The 26715-nt window shown below is 43.1% G+C and overlaps 2 protein-coding genes across 2 annotated transcripts in view; both read left to right on the plus strand.

Moving 5' to 3' along the window:
- Positions 1-7552, plus strand: part of LOC143354603 (uncharacterized) — a 132881-nt gene extending 125329 nt beyond the window's left edge. The window contains exons 2-3 of the mRNA XM_076788856.1: positions 7303-7427; positions 7478-7552. Of these exons, the coding sequence (XP_076644971.1) occupies positions 7303-7427; positions 7478-7552 (200 nt within the window). The remainder of the gene's footprint in view (positions 1-7302; positions 7428-7477) is intronic.
- LOC143353940 (uncharacterized) overlaps positions 1-26715 on the plus strand; it is a 340337-nt gene that overhangs the window by 34763 nt on the left and 278859 nt on the right. The window lies entirely within an intron of this gene.

The following is a 26715-nucleotide window of genomic DNA, read 5'->3' on the forward strand; positions in this document are numbered from 1 at the left end:
GGCTTGCCATTATTTCCGGTCTGGCTCGGGCGAAACACCGTCGCCACTCAATGACAGTGGATATTCTATTTCGAAGGGAGAGGCAACTTCTGTTTGAATGGAATTAACGGCCACCGTTCAGTCCGGGAAGAGTTTTTAAGCGCGGATGAAAATTGCCCCATGCGCGAGCGTTCCGGGAGGGGAGAGGGGGGAGGGAAAGGAAGGGGTTTGTCAGCTCTCGGTCTCGCGGCGCGGAATAGACGGAGAGGGAAAAAATGAATTCCCGCGATACGAGTATAAACGTCGTGTGCAGCTGCAGGTGCATCAGACTTCTTTTCCCGTCTTGCGCCCCTTCCGAGACGACGGCGTGAGAGAGGGAGAGGGAGAGGGAGAGAAAGATGGCGAGAGTCTCTCTGCCGGTTTCCGCACGCGCGTCTGGGCTCTCGACTACGTCTCGCTGAATTTCTTCCGCTCCCCGGAACGTCTCGTCGATTGATAACACCGTCGCTCGCTCGACGGAAATATTCTTGTACGTGTATGGCTCATGCATATGTAAAATTTCAATGTCGCCTCCTCCCGCGGTAGCCCCTGCCAGCCGGATACCAGGATATATATCCAACCCATAAAAACTGTCCGTCTGTTTTTACTGTTATATTCTTGCCCGGAAAAGAGTTCCGGAGAGCGCGGGCGCTCACGGAATTTACATCATAAATAAGGCATTCTCAATGGCAAGAATTTTTATATTCTCCGCGCGGGATCGTAAAATCGCTCGGATGACGGGGCAAGCTCGGCCGAACGAATGGCCGGCCCCGCCTTTTTGTCCCCGACGACGAATTCCTTATGATAATTCCTCGCTTGCTCAGCGGAGTTTCGTTAGCTTCTCCTCTTCTTACTCCGGGGCCTTTGCCGGGAACACCGCCGCCGTCTGTCCCCTCGATCGATCATTGGGTAATTAATGGCTGCGCAACGGCGCGCTCTCGCTCTCCGCGATAATTGCTCGTCGGTTTGTTCGCCGTGCAATCAAGAAGCCGCGCCGAGGCCAGTGTCGCCAGGTTAAGAGTTGCTCCCCCCACTTTAATTTCCCTTTCTACCGCGCTGTTCCCAACGCTTCCGCCGCGGCGGGATCACGTGACGCGTTCCATCTCCGCCGTGCGTGCTCCGGTACAGGCAGAGAGAGAGAGAGAGAGAGGACGTAACTTTTTCCCCTCAATTCGCGCTCCGTCCCCTGAATCCCTGCTCCGTCCACTCAATTCGTGCTCCGTACCACTATGAGCTTCCCCTTCTACGACGCTATTCCCCCACGTTTCCGCCGCGGCGAGCATTCCCACACTTCCGATATGGCCCGGTCACGTGACGCGTTCCGTTTCCGTCGCTCATGTGCCACAGTATCACGTGACTGATCCGATAGAGGGGGTAACTGTATTCCCCTCGAATCCCCTCCCCGCGACACAGGTAAGTCGTGAGCGACGTTTAGCAATTATCACGGACACTGTTTCGAGCGTCGGGCGACTTTGCGACGATTGTTACGTACCTACGACGCGACGAAGCTTTTAACGCGTTGTTCGGCGTTAGGCTCGTTACGTCATCTGGGCCCATAGCCGGGATCGAACTCGGCGCATCGGGCAACAAAACGCGACGCGAACCATACACTATTTACCAGGTTAGATATTGACAACGCGGAAGACATTTGGCACGGTACCGCTCACCCGGGAGTCAATAAACCGGATACAGACAACACAGGAATTACCCACTATGACTCTATCCACCTAGGACTAAATAGACCCGATCCAAACCACATAGGAATTATCCGACACTATACTGCTCATTGGCGACTCGATAGACCTGATACGAATACCCTGGAAGACCCGATACGGTCCAAATACGACTAATTACCCTCCGCAATCGTGGCGAGAAGAATTTTGCGCTCTGCGGCTCCTGCAGAGTTCAAACAGTTCGAACAAGTGTACTCATTTTGGAGTGTGTACACTAGGATGGTCGTTATTCTTCGACTTTATTCTGGTCTTACCCTCCCCCTAAATTGTGCGCAAAATTTCGAAGCAATCGGGCAACAAAAATCCGTGGCGCATTTGCGTTAAAATTTCAAAATTGTAATGATTTCATGTAATTGTCGAACACGTTAAACATTTTTGAATGAAAGACCTTTGAACTTAAAATACATCTCTGTACTTGCTTTCAACTGCTGAATTCATGTTACTATGAATATAAAAGTCTTTTATAAGAGATAATTACAACACACGTTCTGATGCGCAGCAAACTATCGAGAAACGTGAAACATTAACAAGAGGTGACACAAGAGGTCACCGTACGTCTCAGGGGAATGCAGAGTCGTCAGGTGCCCCCCCCCCCCACCCACTCTACCTTCCTCTTCCACGCCGCTATTCCCCCACGCTTCCGCCACGGTCCGGTCACGTGACAATTCCCTTGGTCTGATGACTCCGGGAGGGAAGTGCATGAAACATTCATCAATCCTTACAAATTTTTTACCATTAATTTCCGGGACTTTGTTCCTCCTAATTATAAGATCTAGCCGCCCCCTAGCCAGCTGAAATCCGACTAATTACCGAATAATTTTAAATGGAAGAATTCCGCGCGGCTGTTGAAACTTACCGATAATCGGGAAGGAATTGGAATTGCCGAAGAAGTTTCGGGGGTGTTAGAGCAACTATGAAATCTTGGGATCGGAAACTATTAAAAGATTTAGAGGAACTTGTGGGGGACGAAGAGGTTCGATCCTCGGCAAATTAAGCGCGACGGCGCGGCGCGGCGTGCTTATTAGATTTCCCGCCACCGTTTATACTTTCTGTTATATTGTTAGCGGTTGGATCGCATGTGAATTGACCTACTTCGCGCGACGATCCGTAACAGGAAACAGAATGGTTTCCCCGATGTATCGTAGAGATATCTTAACGTATCGTGGCGTTGTGCAAATACGTGTCTCAGTTTCGCGTTAATTTGTACGGAACGGAAGTTTAGTTACCCCCGTCACGCCGCGTTAGTGGTTGCGATGCAATGAGACGGACGTCTGAAGATAACGCAATCCCGTTTCATTATAATTCCCCATGCCAAATGGATTACGAGCACAACTTGACGCCGACATCGCTGCAAGATCAGCCCATAGACTTTTTCATTCACTAAAATTCACCTGCCGTTCCAGCAAAATTAATAATAAATACAGTGTCGAGCAAAAGTGTAAACACACTTCGCTAGTTTTACATAAAACGTAATAATACAACCTATTTTTCAATTGAACGATAAAGATTAGGTACTAATAATTACAAAGTGAGTAGGATAAACAAAACACAGCAGATTATTTTCGTTACCATTAACAATATACGGAATATTTATCGGAAATAGGGATTGAAAACAAATGTTTACAGTTTTGCACTTTAATTGTACTCGTCGAAATAAAGCTTTAAATGAATATTTTCTCCACTTTCCTTTACTTTTTTATACTGCTTCTAACCTGCGTTGCATACTATCTATTAAATTTTTAATCATTTCCGGCTCAATGTTGTACCATTCTTGAACACCTAAAGATGGATTACCATATTTTGCTAGCCTTCTCTTCACAATTGACCACAAATTTTCGATTGGGTCTATATCTGGACTTTGTGCTGGCCCACTTCATCACAGAAAACTTTTGATTTCCTAGCCAGGTTTTTACTATCTTTGCAGTATGCTTAGGGTCCTCGTCTTGTTGAAATACTACTTCATCTTCAGCAAATTCAATAGAATTAACAACAGAAGGAAAATTGTTTTGCAAAATATTTAAATAATGCTCTTTGCACATGATACCGTCTATCCGAACTAAGGGACAACACCCTTATGAGTAAAAAAACCCCAAAACGAGCCAACCCCGAACTGCATAGTTTGTTTTATGCTACTTACTTGATTACTATTTTCGGATGAAGTCCAGTACGAAGATCTTCCATCAGATTCAAATCTATTAATTTTTGTTTCGTCAGACCATATAACTCTTTTCCAATCTTCTGTTGCCCACTCTTTGTATGTACGAGCAAATTTTTTTTCGTAGTTTAATATTTTTGTCTGAAAGAGCTGGTTTGCGATTCTTTTCTTTCGCTTTTAACCTGATTCTCTTTAATGAGCGGCGAATGGTCCATTCACTTGCATTTACTCCAATGTCTTGAGCTGCGATTTTTGGAGTTTTATGACTTTCAGACCGAAGGCGATGTGCAATTTCACGTGCAGCTCTGTCAGAAACAAGTTGCGGTCTACCGTTTCTTGAAAAAGTTGGCGCACTATCATAGGTTTTCTTAAAATGATACTGTAAATGATACTGTTTCTTTTATCTGCACTAAGTGGTTTCATCTTGACTTACTCGTGTCAACTAACTTTCAAATAGGAGAAAAACTGTGTACACACCAGTCTAAACGTGTCTTACTACAGTTGGCTATCAATGTTTGTTAACAATTTCATTTCCCTAGTATTTGTGTACTATCAACCGTTTCTGATGAATTGTGCAAAACTGTAAACATTGCTTCAAATCCTTATTTTGGTAAAATATTATACAGGATGAGTCACCTAACGTTTGCACATCAAATATCTTTGTTGTTTCTAAAGATACGTAAAATATGGTAAGAACAAAGTTGAATGGTACAATGCATAATTGTACAATGTATAATTTTTTTAGAGATATCAAGGTCACCTTGACTTTTTTTAATGGAACTACCCTTTTGAAACACCTACAATGATAGTCCCTTTCATTAGGAATTCAGTGACTATATTATTCCAAGGTCATTCAAGGTGAAGGACAGAAGAAACGTATAAAACTAAAATATGGAAGCAGAATACCTGTATTTTATAAATCTTTGAAATTATGGACGTCTACGTCGATATATTGATGTAAACGAGCTCTGAAGGAACGTTGAACTCTGATAAGTACATCCGAGATGATATTCGTACATGCTGTGATGATACGCTGACGCATATCTTCAACTGTTGTTGGAGCATCCATGTACACGGTCTCTTTTAGCAGGCATCATAAGAAGAAATCCAGTGGACTTAAATCAGGCGAACGTGCTGGCCACGAAACTGGCTGGTTTTGGAAATCGAGAATCCAACGTTTCTGTTGCTCCTCGTGCATAATGAGCAGGATAACCGTCATGTTGGTACCACATATCATAGCGATTTTGTAAAGGAACATCTTCTAACAAAATTGGCAGATCTTGCAAAAATTGAGCGTATTTCTGTCCTGTCATCATTCCGTTAACGAAATATGGTCGAATTACTTTGTCGTTCAAAATACCACACCACACGTTTACGCTCCATTGTCTTTGACGATCAATTTCTCGCAGCCAGTGCGGATTATCCACAGACCAATAATCGGCGTTCCGTAGATTAATTGAACCATGATTAGTGAATATTGCTTCGTCCGTAAACAAGACATTAGAAAAAAATGAATGATTTCGTGCAATTCTTGATGGAACGATATGTGGAACGGATGAAATTTATGTCGGGCCAGAATTCGTATTACGCTACTTTGACTTATGCCTGCTTCCCGGGAAATTTTTCTCGTACTCACGTGAGAATCGACAGCTATAGTCGTGGGATTCTTCCGTTTGTGCTGTCTTGCATGTACACTTCCAGTACTTCGAAACAACCAGTACGTATTAATGAAAGTCTGTCTAGAAGGAGTGTTTCGCTCGGGGTACCTTTCTTCATAAAGTAATCGGGCCTGCACTGCAGTTTGTCTACATTCACAGTAAATCGTGATCATATCACACTTTTCAGTCATTGAATAAGACGGAATCGCATTTGGAAACATACTGATAGTAAATAAGAATGCTGAATAACAATAACATTGAAGGACCTTAGTATGTTTACTTTAACTACGACCATACTATGTTTACTATTTACTACAAGTCTCAACCGTGATAAACGTATTCTGCTTTCATATTCCAAATCTTATACGTTTTCTCTGTCTGTGACCTTGAATGACCTTGGAATAATTATAGTCACTGAATTCCTAATGAAAGGGACTATCATAGTAGGTATTTAAAAAAGGGTGGTTCCATTTAAAGAAGTCATGGTGACCTTGATATCTCTAAAAAAAACGACATATAAACAAAATTTTTTGGCCTTGTGTCAGCCCCATTGTACTATTCAACTTCGTCCTTACCATATTTTACGTATCTTTAGAAACAACAAAGATATTTTGAGGTGTAAACGTTAGGTGACTCACCCTGTACATATTAATATTATCTAACATAAACTGTTATGTTTTGTTTATCACATTCATCATAATTTTATTATTACCTAAGCTTTATCATTCAATTGAAAAATAGGTTGTATTATCACGTTTTATCTAAAACTAGTGAAGTGTGTTTACACTTTTGCTCGTCACTGTATGTTAGCGATACGATCTTTTGATATCAGAATATTGGGTGATCGTTAGAATTGGTATTATGCAGTTGGAATTGGTGAAAAATTTGTAGCAGTTTCCTTTTAATAAATCGTGCTTTCGACCTCCAAGTTTAAGGGTTGATTTCTCCCCTCCGGTACGAACAACGTTTGCCGAGGAAAATATTTTTTCGTAGATAATTTTTGAAAATTGTTTCGTGCAACTTGACTATCCCTTCGAATATTTTCGCGCGGAAATGGACAGATAAGTGTGCTAACATTGAGTGACCTAATAGATATGCTGGACCTGCGTCGATCGTTGATATCGATGGTATTGAGGCGTCCGAATTGTCGTGAGACCGTATGCCGGACTCCGCGGGGTCGTAAATCCCGTTGCGCTTGCTCGCGAACGTTATTCGGGGCCGTGACGAAGTTACGGGGTAACCACGTCTATTTGAAATGAAACTCGACGTTGGTAACAATAACTTCAATATATTTTCAACTTCACGCACAATCAGTCGATAAGATACAATGTGTATACGCGTATAGTTCTAGAACCGTTCGTGTTCGTTGGACGTGTTTTTAGTTCGAGCGAATTTTGTGTTCTCAAGATGTGTCCTTGGCGCGAGCGAGTTGTGTTCTATTCGAGAACCTTTCTAGATGTTTTAGTTGCGATTGATTTTGTGGTTCTGGTGTTCTCTGTCGCGTCGTGTATAACGTTAACTCTGACTCTTCTTCTATTGGCTGTTTCTTAACTGTAAGAGATGATTAAAGGATTTCTGATTGGTGAGTGGGTGTTGCATTTTGGTCGTCGGAGTAAGGATATGTTTTGGTGGAACTGTGTTTAGATTGTATAATGAATTGAGTGTGAAGGATCTGGGAAAGATGGTCTGGAAAATGAGATGTTTGTATATTGCCCTTTCAATGGGCTCGCTCACGGAGGTCTCAAAGTGGTGTTCGATGACACTCCAAATCTTGGGACCGTCGCGTCGCCTCAAGTGTTCTGGCTATTGCAGCCGACTGTGTTTATATCATATCTCACGTTCGGTCTGTGTGGGACCGAACAGGTATCAATATTTCGAGTTCAATACGGCAGTACGATTTAATTTCACGACAGAGGAGGATTATTAAAATATTGAAAAAGATATCGAATAATAGGCGCGATGATAGATTGCCGCCATCGGAGGCATGACGAAGCTTTTATAAAAATTTCCCGGGAAAATCTGCTGGTTCAACATGAAGTCGATAAGATGATCGGAAAAGAGTTTTCAGAGATTTGATCTCGCAAGGAATACGGTTATCACGGGGAAGTGCAAATCGTAAGATTTCTATCGAGATAATATCTCCCACGTCATTTAAAGCAAACTCATCTCGATGATATTGGGACTTGTTTGAGATATGTACACACGGCTTGAATTGATCCAAGTTCGATCGGTGCATCTAATACATATTTGATTGGAATCTTGCACAAGCCCTGAGAATGCACACCTGATCTAATTTATATCTAACCTCGCGTACAGTAGATCTAACCCAGAGCCAACCTAGATAGCTGACACATGCCTAACGGAAATCTTATTCAACATGGTTGCAAACTTTATTTTTTCTTCGATCGAATGCTCTGGCTAGTCTGTATAGAAAATACCGAGCTTCCACAATAACCGCACAACCGATTTTAATGACACTTTTGTGGGAGGTATTTCTTTAAAAAATATTCGACACGCGTTTCTTTTTAGCGGCCATCGTTCAGAGGGGTGAAAACAGTCCTTAAAGTTGGAGGACAAAAATATTATTGGACATCTTTTTGTCATTTAACAATAATTATTACAGTCGCAATATTTTTCCAAGATCGGAGGTGCAGTGATTTCTCTGTATATGTCACCAAAGCCTCGATGATAAAAGTCGCGGAATTATCCCTCCTATAGCGGCGTATACCCCGTGAGGGACCGCGAAGCTCGAGAGACCTTGGTCGCCGAGGAGTGTAAGGTCGCATGGATAAAAAAATAGTATCTCCTGGCCGATATACAGGGTGGCCCACATAACTCTGAACAGCTCAATATCTCGAAAACTATGCCATCGATTTTAAAGTCCTTAGTCTTAAATTGCATGGAACTGAAGGGCCTTTCTGACTACATAAACGTGAAGTGGCCTCCCTTCCCCTTTAACGGGGGAGGGGAGGTACCTTTGTAATTTTAAATGGAACCCCCTATGAAATGTTACATATTTAGATTCTACAGGAAAAAACGAGTCAATTTTGTCTGAAACATTTTTTTGTCAGATACTTCCATGATGAGATATAACAGTTTGAAGTTTCGAGTTGTAGGTACTTGAAGCGCTCGGAAATAGCGTTATGGAATTATACGCGCTTGAGTCCTTTGCTTATTCATGAAGAAACACAAACAATAATATTTACAATTCTTGAGTTTGACTCACTTATCTATGAAAACGTTTTCAGTTTAGAGCTGTTATTCAAGCAGTAACATTGTGATTATGGCTACGTTTGACACAGAAGTGAATATGTTATTAACGTTAGGTGAATGCCAAAAAAATTATCGGCGTGCAGCAGTGATGTTTTTTGAACGTTATGGGATCAAAAAATGTCATGCAACATTTCATAATTTAGAAAAGCGGCTTCGCGAGCACGGTGAATTGTGTAAAAAAACTCGCAATAAACCTAAAGCTGTCACTAATGAAAATAATAGTGCCAGTATTCTTGCTGCAATTACATTAAATCCTCATATTAGTCAACGTACACTTGCACAAACATGACATATTAGTCGTTCATCAATTCAACGAATTTTGAAACGACAAAAGTATCATCCATATCACATGGTTTTATCACAAGAGCTTTCGATAGCAGATTACGATCACCGCGTAAGATTTTGTGAGTGGCTGCAGGGAGTTGTGGAAAATGACTTTTTGTGCAAAATACTTTTTTCCGATGAGGCCACTTTTATGAATTCAGGGCATGTAAATAGACATAATCTGCATTATTGGGCCGTGGAAAACCCAAATTGGATGCGATGTGTTCCCTTTCAACATCGATGGTCTTTAAATGTTTGGTGTGGCCTAATAGGAGATTTTGTGATTGGACCTTATTTTTTTCAAGAAACTGTAACATCTGCAAGTTATTGTGATTTCTTAAAAAATCATTTGCCTGCGCTTTTGGAAGATGTGCCACTGCACGTTAGAAGAGAAATGTGGTTCCAACAAGACACAAGCAATGTGGCACGACCAATGTGGTTCCTCCACATTTTGCAATCATCACCAGGCAATTTTTGAACGAAAAATTTGGGAACAAATGGATAGGTCGCGGGGGACCTCGTCAATGGCCTCCTCGATCCCCCGATCTAACACCATTAGATTTTTTCTTATGGGGATATGTAAAGGACAAAGTTATGTTTGAACCACCGACGACAAAAGAGGATATGAAACAAAGAATACGTGACGCTTGCGCTTCAGTGACTCCCGAAATGTTAAAAAATGTTAGAACAACTTTGATGTTTCGAGTAAATAAATGTTTACAAACCCGTGGTGGACATTTTGAACATTTAATTTAAAGTACACTTTATTTCTTCACGAATAAGCAACGGACTCAAGCGCGTATAATTCCATAACGCTATTTCCGAGCGCTTCAAGTATCTACAACTCGAAACTTCAAACTGTTATATCTCATCATGGAAGTATCTGACAAAAAAATGTTTCAGACAAAATTGACTTGTTTTTTCCTGTAGAATCTAAATATGTAACATTTTATAGGGGGTTCCATTTAAAATTACAAAGGTACCTCCCCTCCCCCGTTAAAGGGGAAGGGAGGCCACTTTACGTTTATGCAGTCAGAAAGGCCCTTCAGTTCCTTGCAATTTAAGACTAAGAACTTTAAAATCGATGGCATAGTTTTCGAGATATTGAGCTGTTCAGAGTTATGTGGGCCACCCTGTATATCCCTGGCTAGTCCCGTGCTTTGGATATACATCGAGTAAACACTGTATTATGATACAATGCAGTCATAAATATCTAGGGGTACACAACGACAAATAAGCGTTACGTAACAAATATCAACGTAAATATAATTTATACTAATGCAGCTATTATAGCAGAACAATGTGAAAGGGTTGGTCGTCGAAAGAACTTGTCATCCCCGGTTGAAAGGTGATATTATCCACGATGCAAAAATACTGATAAATCCGTCCTGCGGAGATAATTAAAATTTATTACAGGATATCGTTGAGAAAATAGGCGACCAGGATTCGATTCGTATCAGTATTGATCTGCATGTACACACGCGGACGCCGCATAAATTGCAAATTATCTGGATACTTTCAAACTTGTGTACGTTCATTAATTTGTTCTTCGTAATTCAATTGCTCATGGATTATTAATAATGTCCGATAATAAAGCTTCATTATTTCAGCTCATCGGGAGATGGATGGAGTTTCGTAGCCAATGCATATTTTCTGTTTCGTAATAGCTTTGTCGTACATCAACGTACACGCTCGTAGTCAATTTCACATTTTCTGTATTAAAAGGCCGAGTGATCATGTTATCAGGGATATGGGAATGTCGTTTCCGATAAAGACATTCGTTAAATTCTAAATGAAAAATTAATTTCAGTCCATCGTAGTGAAATGAAACAGTGTAGAATTTCCTAAATAAATACATTAGAGGCTTTGTTATAGTACATACCTATTGTTGGAATGCTCCATTATGCAAATACTCTATCATCCCATGTCCGCACAGTACATTCGGATTTATACAGGACGAGTCACCTAACGGTTGTACCTCACATATTTTTATTGTTTTTAGAGGTACGTTAAATGTACTGAGGACAAAGTATAATGCTTTGGCCATTGAAATTATTGTTTTTATGTCATATTGTTTTAGAGATATCAAGGTCGTCATAACTTTTTACTCACGGTCATTCAAGGTCACAGGCAGAGGAGACGTGTAAGCTTTAAAATATGAGAACATTATACGTTTATCACGAGTGAAATTTATTGTAAACATACTATACCAAGGTCCTCCATTGTTATTGTATGCTTTCAAACATGGCGAGGCTCTTCCCACCCTAAAGGGCGAATTCGATCATTGGAAAATGGCGGAGTTTGCTATAGTCACCCTGACAGTCTACTTTGAATATCGAAAACCCTAAGCCAGAGCGTTGGTAACTATAAGAATAAGTTGTTTAGAATTATGACCTTGACAACACATTTCAAGGTCATCAAAATCGGTGATTGACGTCACTATTACCGTAATTTTTTAGTGGTGTCCGGTGCTAGGGGACTTTTCATGATATACCTTCTTTATTTATTCAAGCAAAATCTCAAGAGGGAGCCCCTTCCACTTCATCGCCTGTAGGCTATCGAAACGGTCGAATTGAATGTTTCTCGAAGGCAAAACAATGAAAAGGATTCCTCTCGTCGGCTAATAGGTTTAATTAAGGTGTCCAAATACGGAAAGTCTATTACTCGATCGTAACACATTTCAAAAGTCGGCGGTGCGGGAAATGGAATTGTGCGAGGGACGGGCAAGCACGAATGACGGTCGCGGATCGGCAAAAAGCGGCCGATTACAGTAAAAGTGAGCGGCGGTGGGACGGGTAACGGCCGGCGTGAAGAGGGGAGGGGGAGGGGAGGGGCAAGGGTTTAAACTCGATAATTCAATGCGGCGAGCAATTTTCGTCCCCTTTTATGACGGCCGGCTCCACTTTTCTGGGGGATCATCGCTGAACTTTTCCGCCCCGGGAACGGATAATTAAGAACGTTACCGGTACGTACGTGATTCCAAGATAATTGGATGCCGCGTGACAACCTGAATGTTTTGATGCAGTTGCCTACTCCCCCTTCGCCTCCTCCCCTCGCCAGCCATCACCCATCTCACGACCGTTGCCTCCTGCAGGCCCTTGTTCTCGCCGTTGTTCCACGCTGCGCTGCGGCTGCCAGCGTGCGCCGCCTATCCGCGTTGCCTATCCATTTCCGCGGAAAGTTAATTTGTAGAAACCCGTTGAAACATGTAGAATAAATACATGCCCTATCCCCGACGCTTAATGTGCCGGTCATGCAGCCACGCTTTATCACTCTTGTCATGCACCGAGCAACAGCAACGACGTTATCGCGCTCTTTCAATTAATATACCTCCCGACAAATCGGCTCGACGACAGAAAAAATAAATGAAAACAAAGGACAAGCAACACCCGGGGGTTAGGCCGCCCGGGGCAGATCGTTGTTTTGTCCCAATTATCGATGGAAAGGTCAACGGAGTTCATTAGACTCGGGACAAACTGATCGACGAATCGGAAACGGTTCCTGCAGAGCGTTTCGTCCTTTGTCGACGTTCCGCCATTGCCTTCACGGTCCGCTAATACTGGTGTTTAGCCCCCGATCGCGACACCTGGATCTATTTTGACCCGTAATATCAATATTGTCATACAATTACCCAATTTCTAGCAATTGAATCAAACGAATAGCTGTTACATTGGAATGTGTATATAATATACTCAGTTATATACTCAAGTTAATATACTCAATTTACTCAGCAATATTTTCTCCCAAGGGTTGTATATCTACCTAACTAGTTTTCTATTTCCACAACTACCAGGAAAATTCGAAAACTGTCTTAATGAGTACGTAAGTAATGATTTTCTGAAAAAATAGGTTCATTGATACAAAAAAAGAAAAAAATGTTAAATATACATTCGTGGAAACAGTTTCAGTGCGGGGTGTGGCCGCATATCAATATGAATATCCCGATGTATCACGGCGATTGCATAATGGAAAAAATTCTTTTGCATATGCTTTCAAGATAGTGGCATGCACAGCCCTTGAAATGTCGACTGCGTTCGATATCGATCACGAAAAAAAAACGAGAGAAAAAACGAAAATACGATAAAAAGAGGGGGGGGGGACATTTAATTTCCGACTGCGACGCGACGCGGTGGAAGACTCCGTCGCTAATCGTTTCTAAATCACGACAATCTTTCCCCTACTTTACTGACGAGCCGTGCTGTTCCGAACTAGAGCTCGCACATTAGAAAGTTGGGGGCACATTTTTGCACCGAAACTCGCGTGAGCCGGGTCTGCAAGTTCGTCAGAATAAACTTGGCGAAAGTGCGGAACGGTTACTCCGATTTTGATGATTTTTGGATACCTTATAAATCTCAACATTTTGAAAAACTTTCTCCTGTGCATGTTAGTGGCTTTCCCGTTTCGAAAGAGAAATGGAACCGGTATTTTCTGCAGTCTCGCATATGCAGTTGTGCACGGGACCTTTAAGCTCTTTCCTTGCTTCTGAAATGGCTGGCTATCGGTCACCGATACTAACGCATACGGTGTCAGAGGCGCACAAATATAGAGACAGAATTCGCCGTGGTGGTACCGATAGTTCTTCAGCGAGTACAGTGATTTCTCTATATAGGGTGTTCATTTGAAAACTTTCCAGCCGAATATCTCGAAAAGTATGAAAGATATTAAAAAAGTGTAAAACACGTGTCCAAGGATTTCGAGGGGGAAAGTATCAGATTTTTATTTGGATGGTATTTTCAAGGTCATTTGAAGGTCAACTTTGTTTCTTCAAATGGAAACCTATATTTTTTATTATGAGATCTTATTGTACGTAAAAAGACCAGCAATTTTCGTAGGATACTTCTTTTTTATTTGCGCACTAGGCTCGGAGATATTTAAAGAGCAGTAGAGCGGGGCATATTATTGTGTAAAATTTTTTGACGCAAATTGTTGATGATGTTTTCCAGTTGTACTAGCACGTACCGTTTGAGAACCAAACTGTCCTCTATTGATCTCTAGTTTATGCTGTCTGTCCTTCAATATAAGATTGTACTATTTAGTCAAGTGTGAATAATCGTAATAAGAGATACTATATCGCAGTACAATTAATTGTATAAAATGGTGTATTATTTTATAGAACTGCTGCTACGTTTAACGAGAGACATCCTGATACACATGTTTCTCATACGGACGTGTTACAATTAGTTGCAAAGTTTAAGGAAACAGGATCGGTGACAAGTTTTTAAAAAACCAATCAAAATTTATAAAAGAAGCTGATGAAATCGAAATTGTAGGACAGTTTACTGTGAATCCTACTAGTTGAATTCGACAAGTTTCAATGGTAACTGGGTATATCAATGGAATCTGTACACTAATTACTTAAACATAACAAGTTTCATCCTTATAAAATGCAGTTACACCAAAAGTTATTGGAAACTGACTTTGACAGGCGGATTGAGTTTGGGAGGAATTAACAAATATGATCAACGTCAGTCCTAATCTAATAAAAAACATTTGTTTTAGTGACGAATGCACTTTTTTCTTAAACGATGCTGTATACCGTCATAACTGTCGTTATTGGAGTGACGAAACTCCTACATTTTAGGTGTGACGTATCGGGTGGAGTGATTTGACACCGATTTCGCTAAAGTCCTTTATTGTGTTTCGACAACTCAGTACTCAATAACAACTCGATACTAAATACTTTGTTAACGCTCGCGACTCTCTCTCTCTCTCTCTCTCTCTCTCTCTCTCTCTCTCTCTCTCTCTCTCTCTCTCTACTGACTCTCTCTCTCTCTACTGACACAGCATCCCTCGCATTCGTCCCTTTTATATAAGGCCCTCTTTTATTCTTCCTCTCTCGCACTCTCATTCTCTCTCTACCAGTTTCACATCCATTCGGAAGACCCAATCAGTCACGTACGCCCTGCGCTCGAAGCCCCTAAACACTTCACTCCTGTCACCGAGGCACTATTCTTTCACACTTCGGCCCAAACAGACTCCCTTTCACGCCGGACCCAAACACGTTGGCGCCACGATGTCGCGTCCACAGTCACTCTAAACAATCACCCTAAACAGTGTCACATTCATAACCCTACACTATTATAGGCCCTCTGTTTTCCAAGAGAATTTGAATGGCAATCTGTATTTAAATTTACTGAGCGACATCATTGATCCACTTATAACAAAAAGTCTTGAAAACCAAAGAGATGAAAACGGCAATTTTTTGTTAAATGAAGAACTTTTGTACTTCCAACATGATGGTGCTCCCCCGCATTACACGTTACCAGTTCGCCAGTGGTTAAACAATCAATTCCCACTAATTGTAAGATGGGTCGGTAGAAGAGCTGTTATTGAGTGGCCACCAAGATCACCAGATCTAACTCCAGTCGACTTCTTTTTGTGGGGACACTTAAAGTCTGTTGTTTATAAAACACAACCAGAAAGCGTCAACGATTTGCGTCACAGAATTGTACAGGAATGTTGAGCTATTCCAACAGAAACCTTCAAAAATGTTCGTTCAGAATTTTAGAATCGTCTGTATTATTGTTTAGAGAACAACGGTTTAGATACAAAGTTTCTCGCAGTATAAGTATGACTCGCTCTACTTTTCTTTAAATATCACCGAAACTAGTGCGCAAATAAAAAAAAAGTATCCTACGAAAATTGCTAGTCTTTTTACGTACTATAAACAAAGTTGACCTTCAAGTGACCTTGGAACTCCACTCAAATAAAAAACTGATACTGTCCTCCTCTTTCCCCCTCGAAATCCTTGGACACGTGTTTTACACTTGTTTAACATCTTTCATACTTTTCGAGATATTCGGCTGGAAAGTTTTGAAATGAACACCCTGCATATGTCGCCAAGGCCTGCATGATAAACGTCGCGGAATTATCCCCACTACCGAAGAGTATACCCCGTGAGGGGCCTCGAACATCGAGGAGTGTAAACATAACACGGCATAACACAGTGTTGGTGACATATATCGAGAATTCAGTGTATCTCGGAAACTAGGCTAGGCCGCCGGTAATGTGCGAAGGAAAAAGTTGTTCAAAATATCGATTTCTCCCACGTATCCAAAAATCGAATTGAAAATTGAAATTGAAATTGAAGGTTAGACGGCAGTTCGGCAGTTTCAACAGTAGATTTTTAAGCTCGTCGAAACGTGACATCCTCAAAGTCGCGCCCTTTCACATCGGGCCGGTCTTCACAGAGAAAAGGTCGAACGCGTGGGTGGATCTGGGGGGTGGTGCAGGAAGGGAGAAGTAGGGGTGTCGGTCGCGCGTGCACGGTCAAATTCAATCGATTCGACATCCCGGCTCTCTCCTTTATTTCCCCATTCACCGCTCAATCAAAAAGCACTCGATCAGAATTTCCCTTTGCCGTTGATTTCTCGTGGCCGGCGTTCGACAATTAATACAGTCGTTAGAAACCGGCCGGTGGCCTCGATATCCGACCTTCCGTGCTGTTTCTCTCCTGCGCGTTCCGGCACGCCTGTGCCACCGCCTGTACCGCCGCCGCCGCCGCCGCCACTGCCAACCACCCCCCTTGTACCACCTCCATCGGCATTGTGCTTATTTTTCCAGCACTGAAAATGTCGCTGGTATAGCTGGTAAAGCGAACAATCGGGTCACTGTTACGACGAGTTTGTTGTCGAGGGACAACCGGCAAAAACGAAAAAAAAAAGATGAAGCGGAGGGAGAGAACGAAACACACACACACACAAGCACAGAGAGAGACAGAGAGTAGGAAGCGAAGAAGACCGGAGCTGATGGAGTAAGGTTCGCAAGATGCGGGGGGGGGTGGTCAAAGAGAGATAGGGGAAGAGACAGAGAGGAGAACCGTTTCGGTAAAAAGGAGGACCGTGAAGGGGGGGGGGGATAGGAGCGAAGATTCAAAGCGGCGGCGGGTGCCTTCCGGTGGAACCATTCTAATTGGGGCAGATGTTAATTAAGGCGCGCTTAGGCGAAGACGACGAGACGGCGACGACGTGGACGGGACTTTGTTCGTGAAAATAATGATCTTCCCATTATCCGGTACGGCCGTCCGTCTTCCCTTATCCATTGTCCTCTTCATCGTCCGCGTTATCGTCTTTATTGTTCCCTTCGATGCGAATCCCACCCTTCCCCTCCCTGTCCTCCAAGCTCCTCCATCCTATCATCCACCGTTTCACCCCCATCTTCGTTTTCTTTTATTCCCCTATGGCATTCGCGGGTGCATTCGCGGCGTAAACGTCGGGCCTCATTGGAGAACGAAGGTTCTGGCCGTTGGTGCGTGCACGTGTGCACCTAATTTTTAGGAGCCCGGCTAACCGACAGAGTTAGGCACTAGTCGATTGTTTTGCGACTGTTTTTGAAATTGGTCGCGAAAAGTAATCGTAACGTTCCTGCTATTAATTAATTATACGCCCAGAAGATTTCATACCCTCCGTTTGGTGGAGATCGACGCAAGAAAGGTGTCGCAAAAGTGACTTTGAATTTCAAGGTCAAAAAGGTCAAAAATTTTTTTTATTGCATCGTACTCCAGTCATCGCATGGATCAAATGTGCAAGAGGAACCACCGGTCAAAACTCAACCGTACTCTTGAAAAATTATAGTAAAGTTTCTTTTCATTATCAAACCGATGTTATTTATATTTTGATTTCTCAGTCAGATGAAGTTTATATGTTTAACGTGCTATTGACGAACCCGTTGAGAATTATTATGCTCCGGTTATGGGATAGAGTGAAGTTTTTCGGTTACGAACGAAAGGGTTACACGTTCGGCCAGAGTCCGTGGGTGGTTCGTGTTCGCGTGATACCGAGTGATATCCACGGGCACGGAAAGGGGTTCCGGTCTATTCATCACCGGTGCGAACCAGGGAAACGTCGTGTATCATCTCCGCGGCCGGAAATGAAATTACCAGGCGCGTTCAGCGCGTATCGACGAGCGCAGGCCTCTACATATCGTACCGACGGCGACGTCGACGTCGCGACCTGGCGAAACGTCGCCGTCATTTGTCCCCGGCATTATCGTAAATTAATTTACAACTTCCCCCTCGGCCGGGTTAATAGCCGCGATGGACCTGCGTGCGATAGACCGATAAAGTCGCCGGTAATTGGACGGCGACGTACAAACGCGCGCCTCAACAAGTGTCATCCGACCTGAAGCGGCTCGGACGAGCTCTGCCGACGTCGTCCGACGTCCCCGTCATTGTCGTCGCGGCCATCTGTCATCGGGATAATACGATTCGATTAGAAATATCGTTAACGACGTCGCGAGCCTCGTAGCGGATCGCGCGTCGCGCAGATGATTAATGAAAGCCCTGGCGGCTGCACGCATCTTTCCCCGTTACTCTCCCTATTCCTCGCTCTTCTAAGCTTTCTCTCTCTTTCTCTCCATCCCTCCCTCTCTGTCTCTCGTTCCATGTCAGTTTCATTCCCAGCCCCTCGTGTTCTCCCCTCGGCTCCCTTGATGGATGAAACTTCTCGACCTGCGTGGAAAATACAATTTTAGTGTTCGCGCGTTCTCGTGATACCTGGCGATTTAACGAGACGCCCGGTGAGCTTGCGTTTCTTTTTCACCGACCTGGACGCCATCATCATTAACGCCCTCTCGCGCGTGTACACACCGGGTTGCGTGTGCGTCCCGCACACGTTCAGGCGACCACCGGGACACCGTGATATTATATGCGGCGTAGTTAACGAGAGCTCGGTGCTTGCCCTACGATTCCGTTTGTCCCCTTTCCAGTTGCCCGTCTTTTCGCGTGTATCCTCGTTTCACCCTTCTCTGCTCACCCCTGTGCTGTAACCCCCCCCCCCCCTCCACACAGACAGGTCTTCTCTCTGCGTTCACCCCAGCCGACTGTCTTTCCGTTTGCATCCCAACGGCCGGGTCCATTCTACTTGACCCACAGTCACTACCTCGACAATATTTACGTCGACACTACAGTGATGTCTCTATATATGTCGCCATGGCCTTTACGATAAACGTCGCTGGATTATCCCCATTACCGCGGGGTGCTCGAGAGGCCTCGGTAAACATAACACGGCTCGGGTATGTCTCCTGGACGACACACAACGCTGACAAGACCCGTGTTGCTGACATATATCGTGAATTCACTGCATTTTTCCAATATGTGCTTTCATCAATATTCTGTTTTCAGCTACATCAGATTTCACCAACATAATCAATAGGGCTGTGCGGGATCCCGAAATGTCGAAATATCCATATTTTTTGGGCCGGGTCGGGTCGGGTTGGGCCGGATCCCGAAAGTCTGCCTGATCCATAAACATCTTGGGGCACTCGAGGATTTTGAGACCCGGGACTCAACCGGAACCCGAGACTCAATCGGGACCTGATAGTCGCTCGGTACCCTACACAGTGAATTCGCGATATAGGTCAACAACACAGGTCTTGCCAGCATCGTGTATCGTTCAGGAGACATACCCGAGCTGTGTTATGTTCACACTCCTCGGCGTCCGAAGTCCCTCCATCTTCGGGGCCCTTCACAGAGTAGTGGGGATAATTCCGCGACGTTTATCATCCAGGCCTGGGCGACATATATAGCGAAATCACAATATTTGTTTCGAAACCTAAGTGATTTTCGTACCGCTCATATGTTGCAACAATTACCAAATTGCAATCAACGAATCAGTCAGTAGTGCAAGGTTTAACTACAATCGTATCCTAAACCCTTAATGAGTGGTACAATGAATCGTACCACGAATCCTTTTAGACTGAACTGTTCACACGTGCACTGTATCTGGACAACGCAAACTTCACACATTTAAGGTTCGGATAATCGAGGTCCTACTGTAATTGAACAACACCGATGCCGATGTGTGTTTCCCTCGACATCGATTGCCAGCCCGAGCGGCATTAGAATTTATCCTTGAACCAGTTCCCCTCTGTTCCACGTGCTCGCGTTAATGAGTGCCTTTTTCTGGCGAACGCGCGGCGCAACTTCGATCCGGACGATTGATATGTTGTCATACTAGCTCGCGTAACCTCCTTCGTGACGCGCGTCACTCGCAGGCGATTTCAAAGGCGCCAGTTTCGGACCAATACGCGTGGACTTTTTCAACGGGGTAATGGCAACGGTGAACTCGCTGGATGCTGTTTCGCCAGATTGAGACTTGTCTCCCACTCTACCCTTCCCCTTTCCACGACTCTATTTCCCCACTTTCCGCCGGCGAGCATCCACACGCTACGGGTCGATCACGTGACGCGTTTCGTCTCGTGACTACAGTGAATTCTCATTACGAGTCAGTGCCAATCTTACAATTTGAAGTCAGTGGAACAACCCACACCACCGCGGTGAGTGGCCGAAGCTCGAGAGCCGTCGCCGCCACAACATTGTCGGTTATATCGGTGTGAGACCAGAAGACCACTACTAATCCAATTACAAATTTACATATTTCTGATTAAAATGAAACCAAATATGATATAATTCCGATGATATTTACTTGTCTAATGAACGATGAAAGTTACTTCCCATTACACTTACATTAACGGAAAATTAGTGTAAATGCGATCCGAATGATATCGCGTTTGGTATCATTTTAATCAGAAAAATGCCACGAATATGTTGGTAAAAGTTTCATAAAAAAATAACGAAAAATAAAGAAGTTTTGTAATATAGCCGACAATGTTGTGGCACACTCCTCGGTGGCGACGGCTCTCGAGCTTCGCTGTCCGTTTCTCCGTGCAACATTGTATCGGAGAAAGACATTTCCGCAGTCTTCTTGTCACTAGCGCTTAGTGGTCATAGGTTTTTTATGACTTGTAGGCGGATATGATTCTTAGGTTTCCAGCGTGCACTGTGTATTTCAAATGCGACGCCCAGCGAGAACCTCCGATTCCGTATAAGTGTCAGTCAAAAGAATGGCGGGACTGACTCGAAACGAGAATTCACTGTAATTCGGCAATGGCAGAGAGGGGGTAACTGTACTCCCCCCAATTCCCCTGGTTTGACGACCCTGGGCTCAGTAACCCAGACCATTTTGTCTTGTCATATTGATCAGAAGTGTATCTTGCAATCAGTGTATGACATGTCCTATCCCTCTTTTTTCAGAATCCTCCAGACTGAGGGATCATCAGTCACCGGACGAATAAGTCTCGCCAACGGAGACTTAAGCTTTCCCATTTTTCTGTACACCGCAATCAAACTATCACGCTCGTCGAGCTCCGAACACGTTTTATCGCGAATCAACTCGAGCAATCTCATGGTTCTATCGAGTTCGATCCCCTGGGTGCTCGAGGATCGTACGCTACCCGAAATAAGTTGATACATTTCCACCATGCTCGAACGGCTTAATTACCCAACACCGGTCACCCATGCAACGTTTACTAATTTAATATCACGCTATTTGATTCTCTATCGAGCATCCGATCCAGTTACAGTCGCAATAAAACATTCAGAATGATTTGTGTACTTATCGCGGGACCACCGCGCGCCGGGGCGACCATTATTCTCGCTGACGTCACCGATAAAGCAATCAGCTTCTCCAAAATGAAATTTCTATCCCGGCTGTATTCAAACTTCGCGAAAGGTCATCCCGGCTTTCTGCTCGAACTTCGATTCCCCGCGCAGTTGCGTTCCATGCGCCCTTTAAAACGTCTGCCACGAAAGAAAAACCGACTGGCAACTTATTACGCGGCAAGACAAATTCTTTTATCCCACGTAACCGACGCGAATTCTCGCTTGGTAGACGCTCGACGCGAGGCAAAGGGAGGCGAGGCGAGGCGAGGCGACGGCCCGTATCCGCAAATTAAGTCGTCCGCTCATTCAAATTCCGGCGTCGCGATCAAGTCGTCGCTTTTTCACCGTCATACGGGGAGACCCATTTAGTTACAGGACTACTTCCCTATTTATCTGCGCTCGCGTTCATCTTCCTCCGCTTCGGTCCCGCTTTCGTTCTCCCCGCCTGGTTAGCTACCCAACCCTTCAGCGTAGTACTTACACGACCCGGGGACACGGGGGACACGGTCGAAGGTGCGGGCGGGCGGTTGGTCGGTTCAAGAGGCGAACTTTCTCTCGGGGACGTGATAAATTTCGCGACTGTCAGGCCAGGGTTGCGTGATTAATCGCGGCATATCGCGGCGTAACTGGGGTGTCCGTCGAGAGGGATGATCATGGTCCCGGGCTTTCCGACTTTTCGGATTCGTTTGTCGTCCCTGGTCGGACTATGGCCGGGCGCTGATTCGACGCGATCCTTAATTACAACGTGGCACGCGAGCCACTCGTTACGGCCGCGTGCTCTCGAGCATGCAGACGGAACTGCCGTGTCCCGGAGACACCGTCGCGCCGTTGTTAAAATTCGACGTTTCACGGGAGCGCGGCCAAAACCGCGTTTAAACACCATGAAAGATTAAACCTGACCGCTTTTCGCGGGCCGCTCGTTATCGCTCGGTTCACCGGCACCGATGCGACGCGCGCGCCGATTGTAATGGATTGGTGATGGAATCAAGTTCAATATGTAGGTAGGGGGAGACCTATAGGTTGCCTGGTTGCCTATATCGGCAGGTTGACTAATTGTCAATAACATTGTATAGACTGTAGCAACAAATGACTTTTACTATGCTATTCATTCGTTCCCGACATCGTGATCGCACGTTGCGCGACAGTTACAAGCGTTTGTCGAAAAATTGGCGAGGTGAGTAAATATTGTTTTTGTCCAGGTTTTATGTTTTCATTAGTATAAATTATATTTACGCTGATTTTTGTTACGTCACTTTCAATTGTCTTGCGTTGTGTGCCCCTATATATTCATGATTGCATTGTGTTATAATACAGTGTTTACTCGGCATATGTCCAAAACACGGGTCTCGCCAGGGACATATATCGGCCAGTAGATACTATTCTTTAATTCAGGCGACCTTACACTCCTCGGCGTCCGAGGCCTGTTGAGCTTCGCGGCACCTCACGGAGTATAACCCGCGGTAGTGGGGATAATTGCGCGACTCTTATCGTCTAGGGCTTGGCGATATACAGTGACTCCCATAAATATTCGGACACTAGGTATAACTAACTTTATGATTTAATAATTCGTTTGTTGATAAAGCAATCGCCCTGGAAATTGTTTCTAGCAATGAAACATTTATTAAGGATGATAAACATATATACTTTATTTGAAAAATATACATACGTTTCATAATATATATTATTAAACGAAATAATGGACCATTTGTGGCTCACAAAAATATTCGGACACGTATTATATTTCTCTGGTAATCGCCTTCTGGGGACGCGATATTCCAAGAACGGGAAAACGTTTGTTTATAAACAGAATCTCGTGGACCATTAGATGTCCATGCCAGCCCACTACTGTCAGTAGTAAACGTGAATTCGTTCAAAATGGGTCGCAAAGGAAAGAATACGAGTTTGAGAATACGACAGCTTGTAATTTTTCATAGAGAAAAAGGAAAAACCTATAGCGAAATTAGTGCAATGTTTCGCATAAATAAGAGTACTGCTGCAGATATCTGTCGACGATTTTATATTGAGAATCGCATTGATTCTATTCCGCAAACTGGAATACCAAGTCTCTTATGTACGAGGGAGAAAAGCAAAATTATTCGGAAAGTGGAAAAAAATCCGCGCTTAAGTGCTCCAAAACTAGTTAGTGAGCTATTAGGAGAAAGCTCAAAAATTTTTCAGCCGAAACAGTTCGGAGAGTGCTGAGGCAAGCTGGTTACAATGGAAGAGTAGCTAGAAAGAAACCATTTATCAACGAAAAGAACAGGAATAAACGAAAAACCTTTGCAAGAGAGCTAATTTCTAAGGATGAGACATGGTGGAAGGATGTCATATTTGCTGATGAAAGCAAATTCAATCTGTACAATTCCGACGGAAGAACTATGGTGTGGCGGAAAGCGAATAAAGAGTTTAATTTTGGAAATACAAGAGGTACAGTGAAACACGGCGGAGGCAGCGTAATGGTCTAGGGTTGCATTTCGTCATATGGAGTCGGTAACCTAGTGTTTATTGACGGTATCATGGACAAAAATCATTATTTAAATATACTCAAAAATAATTTAATTCAAAGTGCTGAAAAAATGGGGCTTAATAATACTTTTAAGTTTTACCAAGACAACGACCCCAAGCACAAGTCACGTATTGTGCAAGAATTTTGATACCGCTGCCCCAAAATTCTTCATTCGCCGCCCCAATCACTGGACCTTAATCCTATCGAGAATTTATGGGATGAATTGGATAGAAAAATTCGAAAAACCCCAATTACGTCGATAGCTGAATTAAAACAAACACTTGCAACTGAGTGGTCGAATATAACTGTTGAATATTTTTAAAAAATTACAAACAATATGCCAAACAGGTTAAGACATGTTCTTAAACAAAATGGTTATGCCACGAAGTATTAAACATATTTTGTAATGCTAAATTACATTATCTAAATTGAAAAATTAATATTGTCCGAATATTTTTGTGAGCCAAAAATGGTACATTATTTCTTTTACTAATTTTTATTATGGAATTTATGTATATTTTTCAAATAAATTATTTATGTTTATCAACATTAATAGATCTTTTATTGCTAGAAACAATTCCCGGGACGTTTGCTTTATTAACAAAGGAATTATCAAGTCGTTAAGTTAGTTATAGCTAGTGTCCGAATATTTTTGGGAGTCACTGTATATAGAGAAATCGCTGTAAATGTTAGAGGAATATTTTAAAGTTTGTTTATTGCAAAGAGATGAAAATCGACTACTGTACTGCGCACAGTGGCCCCAATCGATGAATTAGGAGGGAAAAAGTGAAAATTAAAGGTAACAAAAAACACGTATCAGTGAATTTTTTCATGTACAATACATCCCACAGAGACGCAAAGTGACCTCTGGCATTAATTTCATTAACAATGAAACAAATGACGAAACCAAACATCGCGACACAACACACAATTGTTTTACGTTAATTGATCGTATGTCGCGAAATAGTGTATATGAAAACGTGTGTTCCGATTACCTTGTTTTATTGTCAATGCTGACAAATTGAAACCGCATGCAACAAATGAGGATTTGTTAAATAGATTCTTACTTGCATCAAATTGAAAAATAATCATCTGTTCCCGTGCGGGCATCCCCTGCCCGGCGGACAACCAAAGCCCGTGGAGGCATCCACTGCTCGTGCGGGTATCCCGTGCACGACGGGCAGCCCGAGCCCGAGCGGGCATCCAGTGCCCGGGCGGTTTTGATTTCTCCCGGACGTCCGTCAGGTACGCTCGTATTTGACAGTTTATAAACAGTGTTTAGAGGATTCCGTTTGTACAAGGAGTGTTTGACATTGTTTCACGACATTGAAAATGGTTTGACGACAGAAAATGACATGAGACGGAGGAAGAAAGGTTTGGCACGAAAATGCGAGACAATTGCAAGGACTGACGTGTGAAGATCGTGGGTGCGGGCCCAATTATCCACCGTGGCTCTGAGAATCGAAAAAGGAGCACCAATGGCCCTAGGCTGTAAAAAGAATGGGGACTTATCATTTCCTTTTCGTCCTAATTCTCGAAATAATTTATGTGTATATGACGATTCTTGGTCATAGTCGACTGCATAAGACCTAATTCCTTCAGGTGAATAACCATGTCCCGCTGAGTTATAGCATGCACTCTGTCTACAAAAAAATTATTTCTCACAAAATGGCAACTAAAGGCAAAAGCTATTCAATTTATATCAAGTACAGGAGTGTTACTCTTGCTTGTAAATAGTGTCATTTAGTAACATTTAGTAACTTGGGTTCTGCACTCCACAAAACGTGGAATAGCTTACAAAAGAAACGAAGACCATGTAGATGAAGCTGTCCCCAAGTAGAAATAATAATATAAGTCACTAAATTGAATTAAATCTGTAGTTTTATATTTACCTTCAACTGTGGAATTCATATTATTATGAATATAAAGGTATTTATAATGCCAGGTAATCAGAACACACGTTTTCATATACAGGGTGTCCGTTTGAAAACTTTCCAGCCGAATATCTTGAAAAGTATGAAAGATATTAAAAAAGTGTTAAACACGTGTCCAAGAATTTTCGAGGGGGAAAGAGGGGTGCGGTATCAGTTGTTTATTTGGGTGGCGTTTTCAAGGTCATTTGAAAGTCAACTTTGTTTTTTCAGATGGAAACTTATATTTTTTATTATTTTAGGATCTTATTGTACGTAAAAAGGCCAGCAATTTTCGTAGGATACTTTTTTTTTTATTTGCGCACTAGTTTCGGTGATATTTAAAGAAAAGTAGAGCGAGTCATACTTATACTGCGAGAAACTTTGTATCTAAACCGTTGTTCTCTAAACAATAATACAGACGATTCTAAAATTCTGAATGAACATTTTTGAAGGTTTCTGTTGGAATAGCTCTACATTCCTGTACAATTCTAGGGGCCTTATATAAAAGGGACGAATGCGAGGGATGCTGTGTCAGTAGAGAGAGAGATAGAGAGAGAGAGAGAGAGAGAGAGAGAGAGAGAGAGAGAGAGAGAGAGAGTCGCGAGCGTTAACAAAGTATTTAGTATCGAGTTGTTATTGAGTACTGAGTTGTCGAAACACAATAAAGGACTTTAGCGAAATCGGTGTCAAATCACT

Source organism: Halictus rubicundus, chromosome 5 (assembly GCF_050948215.1).
Source record: "Halictus rubicundus isolate RS-2024b chromosome 5, iyHalRubi1_principal, whole genome shotgun sequence".
NCBI lineage: Eukaryota > Metazoa > Arthropoda > Insecta > Hymenoptera > Halictidae > Halictus > Halictus rubicundus.